The 16,483-nt window shown below is 49.5% G+C and overlaps 1 protein-coding gene across 1 annotated transcript in view; it reads right to left on the bottom strand.

Moving 5' to 3' along the window:
- Positions 1-16,483, bottom strand: part of LOC144157653 (choline transporter-like protein 1) — a 164,344-nt gene that overhangs the window by 111,928 nt on the left and 35,933 nt on the right. The window contains exons 4-5 of the mRNA XM_077688469.1: positions 13,372-13,520; positions 10,318-10,377 (exon numbers count right to left, since the gene is read on the bottom strand). Of these exons, the coding sequence (XP_077544595.1) occupies positions 10,318-10,377; positions 13,372-13,520 (209 nt within the window). The remainder of the gene's footprint in view (positions 1-10,317; positions 10,378-13,371; positions 13,521-16,483) is intronic.

Genomic DNA, 16,483 nt, shown 5'->3' with positions numbered 1-16,483 from the left:
ATCAAGCAAGTTAGCGAGCGGAAATTCTCCAAAGCATGGAACGCGCTTCCGTGTTAGAAACCTTGAGCGATGGGCGACAGCCACAAAGGGAAACGAAACGGTGGGTACTCTCTCAGTGCAACGCGCCATGGTCACGTGCTTGGGATCTGATCTGCGAGAAACAAAGGGAAATACAGTCTCGAAGCGGATGGTACATTCGTACGAGGTACAACGCCGAGAGCATCGGAGGGAATGGACATGTGGCCGACGATGCGGTGACAAAACGAGAGCGAGCCCCTGCTGCCGAATGTAACCGTCTCTGTTTTGGGAGTGAAGCAGAAGGGGCCTGCAACGCCAAGCACCGATGTCGAGCCCCGAACGTCGCCCTTACCCTTCGCCACGGGGGGAAGAGCGGACACGTGCCGCCGAGCGCAACTGCTGGCGTCGAAACGGTGACGACACCGCGGCACAGGAACAAATTCTTCTAAAGTGTTTTGTACATGTAGACACACTTTCGCACCTTTGTATCGCCAACGCACGTTCGCTGGTTTCACCTTGACAGCGTGGATTGTATGGTCAATGCATTTTTGTATTTAAAGGGTCCCATTCTGCGAAAACCCGCCTCCGTCGCCTCCGCCGTCGTTGTTGTTGCTGTAGTTGTACGGTCAGGAAAATTACCGGCGCTGTAAAAAGTAAATTAAAAAGTGGCTGGCGATTACCATACTCCCTTACGCGATATTTGGGCGCCGCATCAGTACACTGAGGCAGCACTCACTCGTGGGTTGTCTCTACGGCAGCGATGATGAGCCTCTGCGTCGGCGGCGCGAAGTGATTCTCAGGAAGGGACCGCGAATTGCGTCTTAAGCGAACGCACATCATAGTCACGCGCACGCCCCCCTCCCGTTTTTGCCAAGGGTCACGCCGCCGAGTGCCTCGTGCGGGCACAGCATACTGCCCCCTTCTCTCCCCCACCGCACACTTTCGTAGAGCGCTGGCTCGCGCAGCCACGGCGAACCGCCCTCCCCTCGCAATTTCACGACACTCTCCTCCTTTGCTTTCTTTCATCTTTCGCTTTTTCTTTCACTTGCCATCGCGTTCACTTAGTTACGCCCACAACGCGGCTCAGCCAAGAGACGGCCGCCAAAGGGCTGCGCCCTAAAACCGATAAAGGATCCTATGCGATTTAATCCCGGGTCTCCGCAGTAGCAGCCCAATGCTCTACCACAGCGCCATCTATGCACGTTGCCACAGTTTATTTATTTATTTCATTTTTATTTATTTATTTATTTATTTATTTATTTACTAATTACACCTTCAGGGCCAAATGGCATTACAGAGGGAGTGGTGTACATTGGAAGATATGGTACATGGTGAACAGAAGGAAACAAAATACAATGATAAAAGAAAAGTGGTCGTCGTTTGCTCTTCATGGCACATACCGCATTAAAGGATTGGCCAGGAGTCGGTGATGTGAAAACATGATGTGCCTGCTTCACAAAATTCACAATTGTAAAGTAGTGGGTGCCGCGTGACGCCTTTGTGTGATCGCCGTTACATTATCGCGCACCAGATTACGGGGAATGTATGCCGTGTGCTGATACATTTCGCACTCTAAAACGGTGAATCAAATGCGGAGAAAGAGACGCAAACTGGATGTTGCAGCCAAGAAGTTGTTGAGTGCGGCGAGGCTTTCGCCCTTAAATAACGTAAGCAGACGGAAGTGCCACAAGTAGGGACTTATATGGTGGGTATTGTCACTACGGCCACGAATAAAGCACCATTCAATAACGTGGACCAGCTCGGGGCCGAAGGAAGAATGCCTGTATGAGGACAAAAATGACCAACAATTTAAGCCGACCGCGTAGAAAGCAATACTTCCTTGGGGCAGGCTTCCTTGGTTGACGTACGTTTTTATTCGTGCAGCAAAAGACTGGAATGACCTCCCTCACCACATTGCAGCAATCACCTGTCCATCAACATTTATGCATAGCGTCACAAGCCATGTTTCAAACTATTTCATGGCTTTTTTGTACGTTTTTTGTAACCCCACCCCTTATGTAATGATCCTCTGGGGACCTTTAAGGTAATAAAATAAAATCAAGTGAATGAAATGTTTCCCCGGAGGAGAATAATGCCCGCAAACGTACTTCGGCAGAAGAAAAGTATATACGATTCGGATACAAAAATGTATAGAGTTGGTGACCTTTGACGTGCTGGGAGATTTTGAGACATTTTATTCAGGCACACGTAAACGAGGGAAAGTGCGACGTCATAGAAATTTATTTATTTATTCACAATACCGCTAAAGGTCCCAGTGGGTTGGGCGCAATACATAGAGGGGTGGCATTTGCACATATATTGCTTAAGAGTAATAAATAAATCAGAGAGAAAAGAAACAAAAAGGGAATATTCAAACTGACAATGAAGTATTACACATATTGTGACCCTAAAAAGAACGATAATGCAAACTTCCAATACATAATAACAATAAAAAAGACACGAATACAATACAAATGGTTGAAATTCTAGCGCGAACACAATGTACCACCGATCAGCACAACAAGAAAAATGAAAATCCAAAGTACGGGGCGAAAAAACAAATTAGAACACGTTTTGAAAGAAGGGAAACAAAAACACACTATGAGAGGAAAGCGTTGGACTAGCTCTTGGATTAGATCCTGAAATTCTACGCTGTTTTTTTGAGAGGAGATATATGATGGTAGATTATTCCAATCGACTATGGTACGTGGAATGAAAGACCGGGCAAAGGAAGATGAGCGGCAATTTACGAGTTTAACTTTGTAGGAATGGTCGCGGCGTGCAAAAATTACGGGAGGTGGTTCAAAGAAATCATATTGAAGTGACAAATGATGATAAAGCTTATGATAGGCGGCTAGTCGGCGGCGATGTGCTGGATCCGGTAGTTCGACACGACGTTTTAGTGCTGTGACGCTAGAATGATGTCAGTAGTCTTAATATATGAAGCGATCTGCACGGTTTTGCAGAGATTCAATATCAGTTATTATGTATGCTTGGTGGGGATCCCAAATGGCTGATGCATATTCTATTTTAGGACGTATTAGTGTACTAAAGGCATGTTTAGGAATGTTAGAAGGAGCATGTTTAAAGTTACGCTTAAGAAAACCGAAAGAGCGATTAGCGGAACCAAGGGTGTGTTTTATGTGGTAATGCCATGACAGGTCCGGCTGTAAGTGAATTCCCAATATGTATAAGTATAGACGAGGCCAATGGCAATATTATCAAGCATGTAGGAGGTAGGAACTCGGGAGGCGCGATTAGCGAAGGACATATAATTGTCAACCGTGGAATGTCAACCATGGATGTACGACATCCTAGAGGACCAGCATACGACGGAAGGCGGAGACAGCACAAAACGGAGCTGCTTAGACTTGTCTATAGCCTCGATTTGCGAGCAACAAAGTGTGTTCTTATTCTTGTTCTTACTCGCATGTGCTCTTATTTTCATCGACAGAATGTCTAGACTTTCGAGATGAATTTCAGCGATGCCTGTTGTTGCTCATTTCAGACGTGCCCTACGACGACCCAGACTTTGAATGGGAGACAATGCCGCAGCCACCGGTACAGACGCGCTTGTTTCTTTCTTCTTCAGAGGACAGTGAGACAGAGTTCGAGTATGATTGAGTTGCATTTAAGACGTGGCAATAAATAGTAGCCACGCATTCTTACAATTGTGCGCAATAAACTTTCGGCTGTTGCTGGCACTGATGTGGGCGACTGTAAAATCAATTTATGCACATTTACACCCGCGGAGGTAATTTCCTGTGAAACCTGGGGAGGGGCTAAGCGTGCAGTGTGTAAGCGTATTCTTGGCGCTTGGCATTTTTGTTCGTGGAGATGAAACCGTTGGGGTTAGAAGGAGGGGGGGGGGCTTTGCTGTAGAAGTCTCGTGTCCCTCTGCACGCAAGCTTCAGCGTCACTGAACCAGCCAAGCCGTTCCGGCACCCAGTTGTCCAAACCAAAGGAACCAGTGATGGAAGACCCCGTGGTTCAACAGCCCACCACCTCATCGGAACATACCCAGGAGATGGACTATGATCATTCTGTGCCTGGAAATGAAGTGCCAGCACCCTGAGCAAAGCACGCAACGGTCCCCGCACAGGATACGCCGCCCACTAAGAAGGTGAGGGCCACACCAGATGCTTCCAGCGCCGCACCCGCTCCTCCTTGCAGCAGTTCTCGAGCCGCTGTTTACCCAACCCAACCCCCTGACCTCTCATTCCGGGTTCACATTAAACCGACCAGCAGGTTTGATGTCACCACTATCCCCGTTAAATTAGTTCAACAAGGGATAGACCGGTGCCTAGGCACCTAGGGATATCAGGGGTCGTGATCCATAAGGTGTCCAAGAATATAACCGTCTACCTTGCCAGCCTGGATGAAGCTAACAAGATATGTGATATTACTAGCATCCCGATCTCCAGTGGTGGTGCCGTGACAGTACCCTCTTTGCCTCAGGGCTCAATGTGCAGCGCTGCGTCCTGTACGACCATGTCCAAAATGACTCCGCTGCGGCCATTCTACGCTAGTTGAGGTCCCCCACAAATGAGGTTCTGGCTGTCCCGCGTATGGGTAGAAGCAGGACCTACCTAGTTACCGTACAAGGTTCTTCTACTATACCGGAAAGGTTCTACTACAATGGCTCTGTACTGCACCCAAAGCGTTATCGGCCACGAGTCATGTATTTCTGCAGGTGCTTTAAACTAGTTCATCAGCAAAACTACTGTCCGAAGGCAACTGTAGACGCAGAGAGAATAAATGCCGACGGCAAGCCACGCTATCGTTGCGGGCTTTGCAAGGCTCATGACCACGAAATAACGTCGACAAAGAGCCCGACCAAACAGCACGCCACAGCCCGCGCTCCCCGTCGGGAAAATTGTTCAGCGAGGGTTACAGTAAACAATCGCTTCAAAGTCCTGGAAACCATCGAGCCCTCTGCTGTATAAGATGATGAGGAACCTTCCTATTCGGAGACCTCCTAAACGTACGCCCCATGATAACTGGGAGTTGACTGAATCTGCTTTGGTAGATGAAGACCTGGATGCCCACATAGCCCAACTATCTAAACAGCTTGAGACACTCCGCCAAAGGAAGGCACACGTAGCTGGTCTCTGTAAAGAACGGGCTGCAACTCGTGCACTGCAAGGTTCGCAAAATGTGCATTTACGGATGCGATTCAATGCTCAAAAGACAACCCCCAATGATACAAGCCATCTGGACAATATTACTCCAAACCCTATCCAAGCTGACCCAACTTGTACAAGCTAGCTTATACCATGGCTAAATGTCCTTCAAGCCATTCACCTGTCATCCTGCAATGGAACTGCAGAGGCCTTACGAACAAATTAGGAGAACTAAAAACCAAAATTCACTCTCGTAAACTTTATGTGTTGGAGCCCCTTTTCCAGGAGTCAAACAAGTTTTGCGCTCTCTCTCACTTCATTGGTTACCACAGTCCTTCCATCCCGGATAATCGCACTGGCAATGCACCTCGAAAAGCGGCAATATACATTGTCAGTACTGTTCCTCAAACACAAATCTTCAGAAATAGTGCAAGCAACAGCAAGAGGTGGTGGCAGTTTTAACACACCCAGCCAAAACATCACTTCTTTTCGTGTTTTTTTATGGGATGTCATGCAGACCACGTATTAACCAGGGTTGGCTCCACCACATCAGGGCTATGTACCCAGGCACTCCCATACTCGTGGAGGAGGTTTTATCGGGCTACCAGCAAGACTCCAAGAGAGGAGTGCAGGTTCATGACACCTTCACGAGCATGAACTTTTCCTTACTGAACATTCCCGCCGTACCTACCATCCCTTCAACTCGGTCTCATGCTCCGGACCTTACGTGGCGACTTGGCCCCGGGAATACCTCCTGGAAATCGGAGCCAGACGCTTGGGCGAGCGACCATTCTCCAATTTTGATTGGCTTGCACAAGAAGGAGTTACAAAAACTTCGTCTCCAGGTCAGAATTCTTCACTGGGACAAAGTCGGCTCTGACGAACGAGCTTCTTCACTAACTGCCGAAAACCTAATTTCTACGCTGCAGTCCGTACTCACCGGCAGCACTATACATACCACTAGGAAGGAGGATCAACCGAAGCCCGATATGCACCTCCCTAAACTTTGGGCAGAGCGTCGCTAGCAGAGATTTTTGTTAATCGCCACCCGACGCAACTCAACGCTCGTGTCAACGCAAACCGTATCGCAGCACAAGCGTGAAGCTGCGGGAAGCAGTTGTCACGTCGCCGTTGGCATGACTGGTGCTCTGGCCTTGGCTATGGCACTGGAAACAAGGCCTGATGGCGGACCTTCCAAGCCCTGGAGAGGAAAGGCAGCCTGGCTGACCCATCAGCTAGCATTCGCCTGGCTCTCAACATCAGCCCAGAGGAGTTTGCGGACAGAGCAGCCGCGAGTTCCTTTCCCAACTACCAACAGCCTCCGGCCGCCCCTCCGTCGGCTGTGGTACTGGACGTATCCGGTATAACCGAACCGTTTACGATGGCCGCGCTCTTCGCGGCCATTGAAGAATCAAAAGCACACTCTTCTCCAAGGTATAATGAATTCTCGTATGGGCTGTTCAAGAATTTGGAGGGGGAGGCCATGGACGCACTATTCCGTTCGTTGAATTATGTGTGGGAGAAAGGTGTTATTTACCCGAGTGGAAACACTCCGTGGTAGTGCCTATGCCCAAACAGGGAAAACCACCCACGGGTAAGAATGCACTAACACCTATTTCTTGGACACCGACAATAGGCAAGATATTTGACCGAATAGTGGCGACTCGATTATCCTGGTGGCTGGAGAACAGGAAATACCATCCTGCTCAGATTGGCTTCAGACCGCACCTAGGTACAAAGGATGGACTCTATATTCTGGCTGAAGATATCTTGCATGTTTCACCCCACAGCCATCTTGTGCGGACTGTGGGGGCCACCGATATTTCTAAGGCCTATGACAACGTGGACCACAGGACAATACTCAGAAACATGCAGTCCTAAGGGATTCCTCTTCATGTATACAAAGTGGTATACTCCTTTCTGTGCTCAAGGACGTTTTCTGTACTAGTGGATAGGAAGCTGGTGGGCCTGTTTACATCCAATTGTGGGGCACCGCAAGGTTCCGTGCTAGCACCGCTGCTCTTCAACATCGTATTTGTACCCTTGGCATGGAAGTTACAAGACGTCCCTTTCGTGAGATTTCTCATCTACACGGATGATGTCACAGTGTGGTCCACAAACCGCGATCTTGGTTTACAGTGCCTTCATCTCCAGCAAGCCCTAGATGTTTTTCATGCCTTTGCGGAATCAGCCGGTTTAGAAATTCCAGCTGAGAAGGCTAGAAGCCCAGCTGAGAAGTGGCTAATAAGTCAGAAAGGAAGTTAACCTCCAAGGGTAACTTTGAACTTAATATTGGTTAAGCTGCCGTGCCAGCCAAAGAAGAGCTGCGGGTGCTCGGACTTCTGATCCACCAGTCGGATTCTGGTATTCACTGGCTTCGAAAGGCACGGAAGGACTCCTCGACAAACTTGCACTTGATCCGCCGGATTGCAACGCGTACTGGAGGAGCCCGCACAGATGTGGCTTAAAATACTTGTACGTGCTGTTCTCCAGCCGTGCCTACTCTACCAGACACAATTTCACAGACTTACCATGCAACAATGGGAGCAACTTGAGGCTATAAAAAGAGAAGCTATGCGCGCCATCATGGCACATCCTCGTCTTACCCCGATACCCCTCTTATAGGAACACGCCCAGCTCAATACTATAATGGAACTTATAAACCAACACGAAGAAGAAAGGAAGCTCAAGCGTTTGTATATTCTAGTGGTCACACCACTTTATTCATATTTTTGTGATGAGTCCCCCGTCACTTCAACATTAGACCATTTCCACCATCCGGAACACGACAAGGACAACCAAGAAGACGACGAAGCTTCGTCGCCGTGACCAGCCAGCGCCAACCTCCGATACCACAGTCCCTGAAGGCCACTGCCTACTGTACACAGACGCCGCTCTTCTGCCAGACGGAGGACGGACTGCTTTCGTCAGTGCCACGCATCCGGAAATCAAAGGCTCGCGCTGTTACACTACCGACACTCCGGAGCCGCTGATACTGGAGCTCCAGGCTGTACATGACCCAGACAATGCTGCAAGTGCACTCCATAACATCACGGAAGTGCATATATACACAGACTCACTCAGTGGTGTGAAGCATCTGAAGCAAGTATAGAAGCCACCTGTGATCTGCCAGGGGATTCACAGCCTCCACAAAACATCAGAGCTAACGATCCGTGTACATTGGCTACAGGGGCACGGTCAGAATATATTGAATCAATTAGCGGACCATATTTCCTGCTCTTCTTCCCCCCCTGAATGCTCTCCTATCCCCCTTCCTTGTGATTTGCGCTCCCGCCTCTTAGCCCAGAAATCTCTCTTTAGAAGGCACACACGTGCCCTAAAGTGCCCTGCCGGCCCTGCCACGTGCTCTGCCGGCCCCCTAATCTTTCCCAGGTTGAGGAAGTTTCTCTCAGGAGGCTTCGGGCTGGGGTGGCCCTCACACCTTTCGTCACTTGGACTTGGGGGCACTCACAAGACGACCCAGGATCGTGTCCCAAGTGTCCGTCTCCGGCGGTTGAAGCTGATGCCAAGCATCTTTTGTGGACGTGCGTGGGAACAAGGACAGCTCGAGACGATGCGCTCAGCAAGGTTGGTCTCCGGTGGGATAAACCGGATGACTACAACCGCTGGGGGCAGGAAGATAAATACGAGAGGTCGCTGATGGACTTGCTGCACGCAACGGGACTGCATGCATACCTGTAGACTCAAAAACTTATCGGTTTCGTGACCATCTGTGCTCTTGGCTCCCTACTCTCTTCTCCTTCTCTTGCCTTTCTACTTTCTTGTTTCCTACCATCTTTAAACCGCCTCTCATATTCCGCGCGGCAAAAACTCGAAGTAAAAAAATATGACAATCAACTTACAAGTAGCCTGCCTGTGTGTTCGGCTTAAACGCACTCCGCCGAACGCGCTGTGCGTTCGGCGGAGTGAAATTTCCCGCTTTTGCCCTGATGGTTGTGTAGGAAACGAATATTTAGGGTTGTTATGTTGGTACAAGATCTTCCATGGCGCATTACGCCATGGAAGATCAAGAGAAGAAGACGACGCTGTGAACATCCGTATTCCAACCACAGCTCTAGGCATCAGGAATTTCATATGGAACTTCTGCACCACAGCGGCCTGACTTTTGTCTTTTAATTCGGGAAAATCTTTGCCAAGTACGTGCGCCAACCAGCCCCTGCATTCATAAAAAAATGCATAATTGGCGGAAGTAACACATTCATTCCTTATGGCTGCCTAAAATGGAGATAATGGGTAGGACAGAATTTTTAACAACAAAAATAAGAAAGAAAGAAAAAAGAAAATTTTGCAAAAGTGTTTTGACGCTAATAAAATTACGGGTGTTGTGCATCTTCACTAAAAGGCGAAGTCTCAACAGAAAAGCCCGTCAAGGAACGTTTGGAGTATGAATAAAAAAATTGGTGCGGCTTGCACTAGTGGTGCAAGGTTGGAGAAGCAGCAGACCTTGCGCCGCATCTCCCTTTGTCGAGGCACGGCTGGTGCCCCTCGTATTTATTTCCGAACTTGCCGCTGAATGTTCTCTGGGACTGGCAATCCACGATCGCTTTGCTCGCAGGCCTTCACATCTCTCCCACAGATGTGACACACGTGGGACACACAGATGTGACAAAGCGCATTAGCATGCCCAAGAACCCGCGGTCAAGTCCCGTAATACAAACCGAAAGAATATGATTTGCGCCACGAATGCGATGAAGACCGCAAATGCAGGGATACTACAGTTTGTGTTTTGGGGCTAGAAAACAGCGTTCTTTTCCCGCCTCGCAATTCTAGTGTAGTGAACGGCTCTCCTTTGTTCTAGAGACGCTCATGCAAAGCGCAGGGTAAGGGCTGATGCGCGATGGTGAACCAAGCAGGCAGTCTTCATTTAAACTGAGCCAAACAAAGGTCATGGCGAACAAACTTAGCACAATTCCACCAAAGCATGCGTCTCGCCATTGATGAATCCTAAAGAGGATTTTCCGAGTTTTTTTATTTTTCTTGTGATGGCCTCCACCGTTATGATATGCAGATCTTAGCATTATTAGGACGCATGAAGGCTTTGTTAATCGCGGAATTTGCATCAATGCAATCCACCTTTTCAGGCAATGTGGATTTGATAATTAACAACAGGAAGTTCAAATTGTTGTAATCTGCATTATCAAGAAATGCTACTCACTTTTCCTTTGGGCACTTTTCCACGCACATCCAGACTGACTCAGAAGTCTTCTCCAGCAGCCTGCAAAAGTTAAAAAAATTACCGGGCCATCTCCACTAATGTGAAACCTGGGGATCGGCGAAGCATGCAGTGTATAAGTGCATCATTGGTGCCTTGGCGTTTTTGGCAACGGAGATGACACCGTTGGGGGATAGAAGTATACAGCTTTTCTGTATACGTTTCCGGTCTTTGAAGCACGAAGCTCTCTAGCGCGAGGCATAAACGAGTGTCCCGGTGTGTTTTTAGCACGCGTTACGTTCCATAGCAAGACGTACACGAGTTTCCCGGTGTTTTAGAACCGTAACTAGATGAGACAATGATTACGACGACGACGACGACAAAAGGAGACGCCAACAGCACCAGCCCCTAAGGGGTGTCGCCCCTAATAACAAGAAAATTTACAATGACTGGATGGTATATAGCGAGAAGCATTGAATGCCGTCAGTGGAGGGGGCCTCTTTTCTGCACTAGGTTGGAGTTTCCGGGAACACTAGACTGGTGCTCTTTTCTTTGACTGGATATGCAAGTGAGAATTCACCCTCCGGTTTTGCAAATCATGGGCAGCCACTTCTATGAGAAGAACTGGCTTTATATAAAGAATGGGCCATCTGTGCCTTCAAATGTCTTCGGTAAGATGGTTGCATGATCTCAGTGTGTGAGGAGCCACAATTATGCCGAGGACAAAATTAAAAGATGGTCTGCGCGTTCTGAACCTGTTTTCTTTTTCTAAAACCGGGTGAGAACTGCATGCGGAGGTAGCATGGGAGCACAAAGTGAGCATCAGGTGAGCGATATACGATATGAGAGCAGAGATGACCATCAAAGAGGCAGTATAGCATTTCTGGTACAGCGGCAGCCTTCCCCCGGCGTTCAGAAAAATGTAAACACCGGTGACGCCTTTGTAAACACCGGTGATCACCGGTGACGTCACCGGTGAACACCGTAAATGTAAACACCGTAAATGTAAACACCGGTGACGTCCCTATCGAATCGTCCCTATCTTTGTATTCCAGTGAATATGAATTTCTAAACGAGACTGTCTTGTTATTAAACGAACGCAACGTGCGCATGTGCGCGTAAAGATATAGGGGTGCGGAGGATTTGTTTCAGTAAACTAGTTGTGAGTCTGCGGCGGGGTTGTCGTCCTTCATCCGTCCCGTCCATTTGCGCAGTTTTTCCTGTAACTATGCAGCACCAACTAGCCCAACAACATGCTTTACTATGACGCCTTTGATTTTATTCTTTTCGCCACAGGAGGAAATGCACCTTGACCAACGTGCGGGAATTCATACCTCACCAAAGGCCTGTGCCAGAACCTGATTTCATCCTTTGTCGGCACGCAGAGCCATGCGTGGCCCTCCTAGGGTGGCAAATATTTTCAGTTGACGAGGATTTTCAACGTGGCTGCGTCATGAACGGCCCCGTATACGTCACGAGGGACTCCCCTAGATTGGCCGACAAGGCCAGCACCCCTCCTCCAACGAGCGCGCCTTTTCTCAGCCTCAAAAGTACACTTTCTTTGATTAATTTTTATTACTTCCGTGTTCGCCGATGTTTCTCCCTTTCCTTTCCTACGTACTCTTTCCCCATTTCCCGTAGAGCAGGGATCCAGCGCACTACAGGTGGTCTGGGCGTTCGCCACATAACAAGACGACGTAGCCATGATGGTCACGTCTTGGTAAAGCGGTGACATTCCTCTCTATACGGTATTTTCCAGAAGGTGTTGCCAAGTGTACGTGTAATAAATATCTCAGTACTGTCGTTACGGGAGGTACCGTTTCAGTTTGTTTACGGCAGATACCGTTTGACGCTGAGAAAAAGGTGCGCTGTGTAGCTTGTGAGCAATGGGTATGGTTATTCTACAGCGAAGCTGTATATGCCTGGGCGAAACGTCCGTAGCGCCCAATCGGTTCCTTCACAGAAAACAGTGCGCATGCGCGAGAAGTTAAAGATGATTTAGAAGGAAGAGCCGAGTCTGCGTTTTTCACCTCGGATTTACACGTGCTGGGACATTGACAAATGTAGTGCGAAAAGAAAAATATGAACCATAACACGAAAAATTGAGAAATACTGTTCGCAGAGGTTGAATAACGGTGCTCTATCGGTGCATTTGAAAAGACACATTTCCCAACTTCGTTGCTGTAATTAAGCCACTCTTAAATCTGATTTGCAGGGCAGAAGTCGCTCAATTTGTGTGTTACGGTTCATATATTCGTAATTGCGTTTCATCTGTCCATGACTGTACGCAGGCTCTCGCGGCGGCGTCGTGGACTGCAGACGCGACAAGTGTGAACGGGCAAGAGGAGAGCGAAGGTGTGGTTCCTTGGCCTGCATGCGCCAAGTGTGTGGGAGAGAGGAGAGAGGTAGTCTGCCACGGCCACTCTGTAAGCAACACTGCGGAAGACGGGGCCCACGCCGCGTTTGCAGGCTACAACGCCGGCTGCACCCTACTGTTCGGGGTAGCCCTTTGGAGAAGCAGCATGCATTTTAAAGAGACATTCGGACAGACCCCAGTCAAACGTGCCCGTGCCTTCATTGCCCGGCATGAAAGTGTGCGTAAAGGGACACATCATTGCTTAACTCGGTTTAGAAACACTTCAATGTACCCGTCCGATACAGCTCAAGATACACACCACCTCTTTTAGGCTTCGCTGGTCAATGAGCACAAGGACGAAGCTGGTTTTATGATACGTTAGAACGGACTGTGCGAGGCGTCAGTAGAAGTGTTTTAACATAACAAGTGTGTTTTCCATGAGTACGTGCACGTTTAACAGAATACAGAGGTATGATTAACGTTTTGTTAGTTTATGCAAGCTTTCTCAGCGATGGTTTGCTTTATTCAAGCAATTGTACTGAATGATTAGAGCTTAAACGAACTTATTTTGCTTGATCAAGCAATACCTCTGCAGCAATTTTATCGACAGAACTTGCAGTGCCATAGGGTGTCGACGAGCCGGCTAGTGTACTGTCCTGCTAACAAAGCATGCGACAAATTGCGGAATGTGCGTCACTCACTTCCTGCTGCGCATGTCCTGTCCGGAGAGGGGCACGCCGATGAGTTTCACCTTTCGGTTGTCGAAGCCGCACAAGTTGCCGAAGCTGTCGGACCGGTGCAGCAGCCGCGCGTAGTCTCGCCTCGAGGCCGCCGCTATCGCCACACATAGCTGCGCGGAGGACACCCGGGGCGGCAGGCACTGAGTGCGAGAGACTTCGCCATTCGCGTGCATCGACACAGCTAGTGTCACTTGATAAGGTTACAGAGTATCGGCACTCTTTCCTCCTGTTGTTCCGCGCCGCCGCCTTGGTCATTAGTCAGTTCGCATCACGTGTTTACACTGCGATGGTTCATGGGCGCCGCCATTTTGTTGTTTATGCGTTTTAGTCCGTCAACTCTGCCAGACTTAGCTTTACCGCTTTCCTCTGCGGCTGCGCGCGACTGATATCGTTCCGAACGCGAATGAAAGATAAGGCGTGTAGCAACATTTCAGAAGCAGAAGCGTGTCCGAAGATGCAGTTTTGATGCCTCTTCGGCCGTGTTGTTAACAAACGACCCGGTAGAACTTAGCGGCGAGGCCGAAGAAGCAGCAATCTCGCAAGACTGATAAAGATTAAAATGGCCACTGTTGCTGACTTGTGTGCCGCCGTGGCGGTATTCTTATACCTTATTTAGTGACACTAGGCATAGCATCTCCCGCCTGTGGCGTTAGCAACGTCATCCTGGTAACCAAGGCTTGACAGTCACTATTACTACTTTAAATTCCCTGGTTCTCTACGCTGCTAGAACGATCAAATGTCGCTCACTAAAACGTGTCAAGCTATGTTACGTATTAACAAGTGGTAACGAACACCCGTCGCAAGCCGGCCAAGCAAAGTGTCATCACCCGTTTCGACAGGGTGAGTAGACCCCGGGAACTGCTCTTGCTTCGGCCACTCTCTAAAACCTCTATTCGCGATATTCCAAAGAAAGCTCTAGCTGCTCTCATCGGAGGCACCGCCCCTACCTTAGAATTAGCAGAACTTTCCACGCATAGGTATGACCTCGCTGGAAACTCCATTCAGATCACTCTTTACGATAAGGAACATGCTGCACGCTTATTGTCAGCTAACTGTGTTCAGTTCCAGCACGCAGGCAGTCAGGTTACTGTACCCATTGAGCTCAAACCCCTACCAAATCGCACTAACACATCACGTGGCGTCATAACGGTCGAGTCGAACGACACCAACGAAGACATACTGCAATGGATACGCTGCGAGCAAGCAGATGTACTAGCAGTTCAACGCATTGGCAAAGCTAATCGGGCAGTTTTGACTTTTGACTCCCCCACACCACCACGAGTCGTGAAGTACTACATGGCAATCGTCAAAGTGGCTCCCTATCAACCCAAGCGGATGGTGTGCTTTAGCTGCCACACGGTTGGCCATATGTCTAAATACTGCCCACGAAAACCTGTCTGTAAAAAATGTGGCCGTACACACGACGAGACGCTGCCTTGCGAGCGCACGCTCTTTTGCGCCGCGTGCAAGAGGGATGGCCACCTGGCTGTCGACCCAAAATGTCCCAGTCGAACAGCTACCCCTCCGCGGAGTACTTCGCGTATCCAGGAAGGTATTACGTGGGCGGACCGCGTTGTTGGACGCACCTGCAGCCCCCGCACAGATGAGGCAGCGCCGCTTTCTTGCCCAGCTATGGAAGGCTCGACGCCGTCCAACACAAACGGACTTGTCAATCAAGACATTTTAAGACAGCTCGACGACCTGCGCACAGAGCTGAAACAGTTGCGCGAGGAGAACCGGCAGCTCAAAGTGGAACTCGCCGCCGCGCGGCAGGGGACGCCAGCGGTGCCCATTGCAACAGCAGATCCTCCAAAAAAGTCGGCCCTTCGGGATCGTTCGGCTACTACAGCCTCTTCTCGGCGCAACCGTAGCATTAGTCGCAAACGCACCCCCACCTCCCAACCACCTTCTGAAGCGCAAGAATTCATGCAAGTTCTCAAATTCATCCGAGCCGACCTCCAGCAGGAACGCCGCGAACGTCTCGCGGATATGGAGAAACTGCGTGTGCTTACTGACCAATACGCCACGCAAACTTCAGCCATGATCGGGTACATTACTAAGTACCTTCCAGGTATAACTGCGGAGGAGGACAAGCAACCACCAAGAAAGGTAACAGTACGCGATACGACCGCAGAATGAAGCAATCCCTAAGAGTTCTACAGTGGAACTGCCGCAGCTACTTTCAAGCCGGACCTATTCTCGCCGCTCGTGTCTCCCAAATTTTACCTTTTCTTATTTTCCTTCAAGAAACCCGCGCTCCTCCATCTCTTCGAGGATACACTACCTTCACAGAACCAGCCATTACTCACGTTAGCAAAAAGCGCCCACCCTCTCCGCCACTGGTAGTTGAACAAGCAGCTGTACTGGTTCGTTCAGATCTTGGATGCCGCCGTGTCAGTGTTCCTGGGCAGTGTTCGAAGGATCACGAGGTCGTCATCGTGCACATTCGGCTCCCGGACGGTAAAGATCTGATTGCGGCGTCGGTTTACTACCGCCCGGTTAGTGGTTCTCAAACGCATGTTCGGTATAATTGGCTGCAACACCTGGTGTCTCAGTTTCCTCGAACTCCTTTGCTCATAGGTGGCGACTTCAACGCCCGCAGCACCACTTGGGGCTACCCTTCTACGGATGGCCGGGGAACTCGGTTGGAAACCATGGTTGACGATTGCGGGCTTCAAATTCTTAACGACCCTACTCTTGTTACCCGCATTGGCCTCCATCCTTCCCAGCGGAACACCTCCCCTGATCTCACCATTGCGTCTCACGGCATCGTTCGCGAATGGGCCCCCTACTCCACAACGTGGGGTAGTGATCATTTCCCCATACTCATTACATTACACGGCAAACGCTTTCGCACGCGCCAACGGCTCACACGCACGGACTCGGGGGCTTTCCGCGCACAGGCTGTTCTCGCAGGTCCGATAACCCTCTCGACGCTCATCAATACCATTCAAACGGCTCGGGATAGTGCACTTGAAGATATTGAATGCGACTCCTCAACATCAGCCCTCGACGCTCATATGGCCAACCTATGGAAACGGGCGCATGCACTCACTGCCCGTTATGCCCACAA

This window comes from Haemaphysalis longicornis, unplaced genomic scaffold (assembly GCF_048455015.1).
Source record: "Haemaphysalis longicornis isolate Haplotype H1 unplaced genomic scaffold, Haemaphysalis longicornis Haplotype H1 scaffold_10, whole genome shotgun sequence".
NCBI lineage: Eukaryota > Metazoa > Arthropoda > Arachnida > Ixodida > Ixodidae > Haemaphysalis > Haemaphysalis longicornis.
This window is presented reverse-complemented; position numbering and strand designations above follow the sequence as displayed.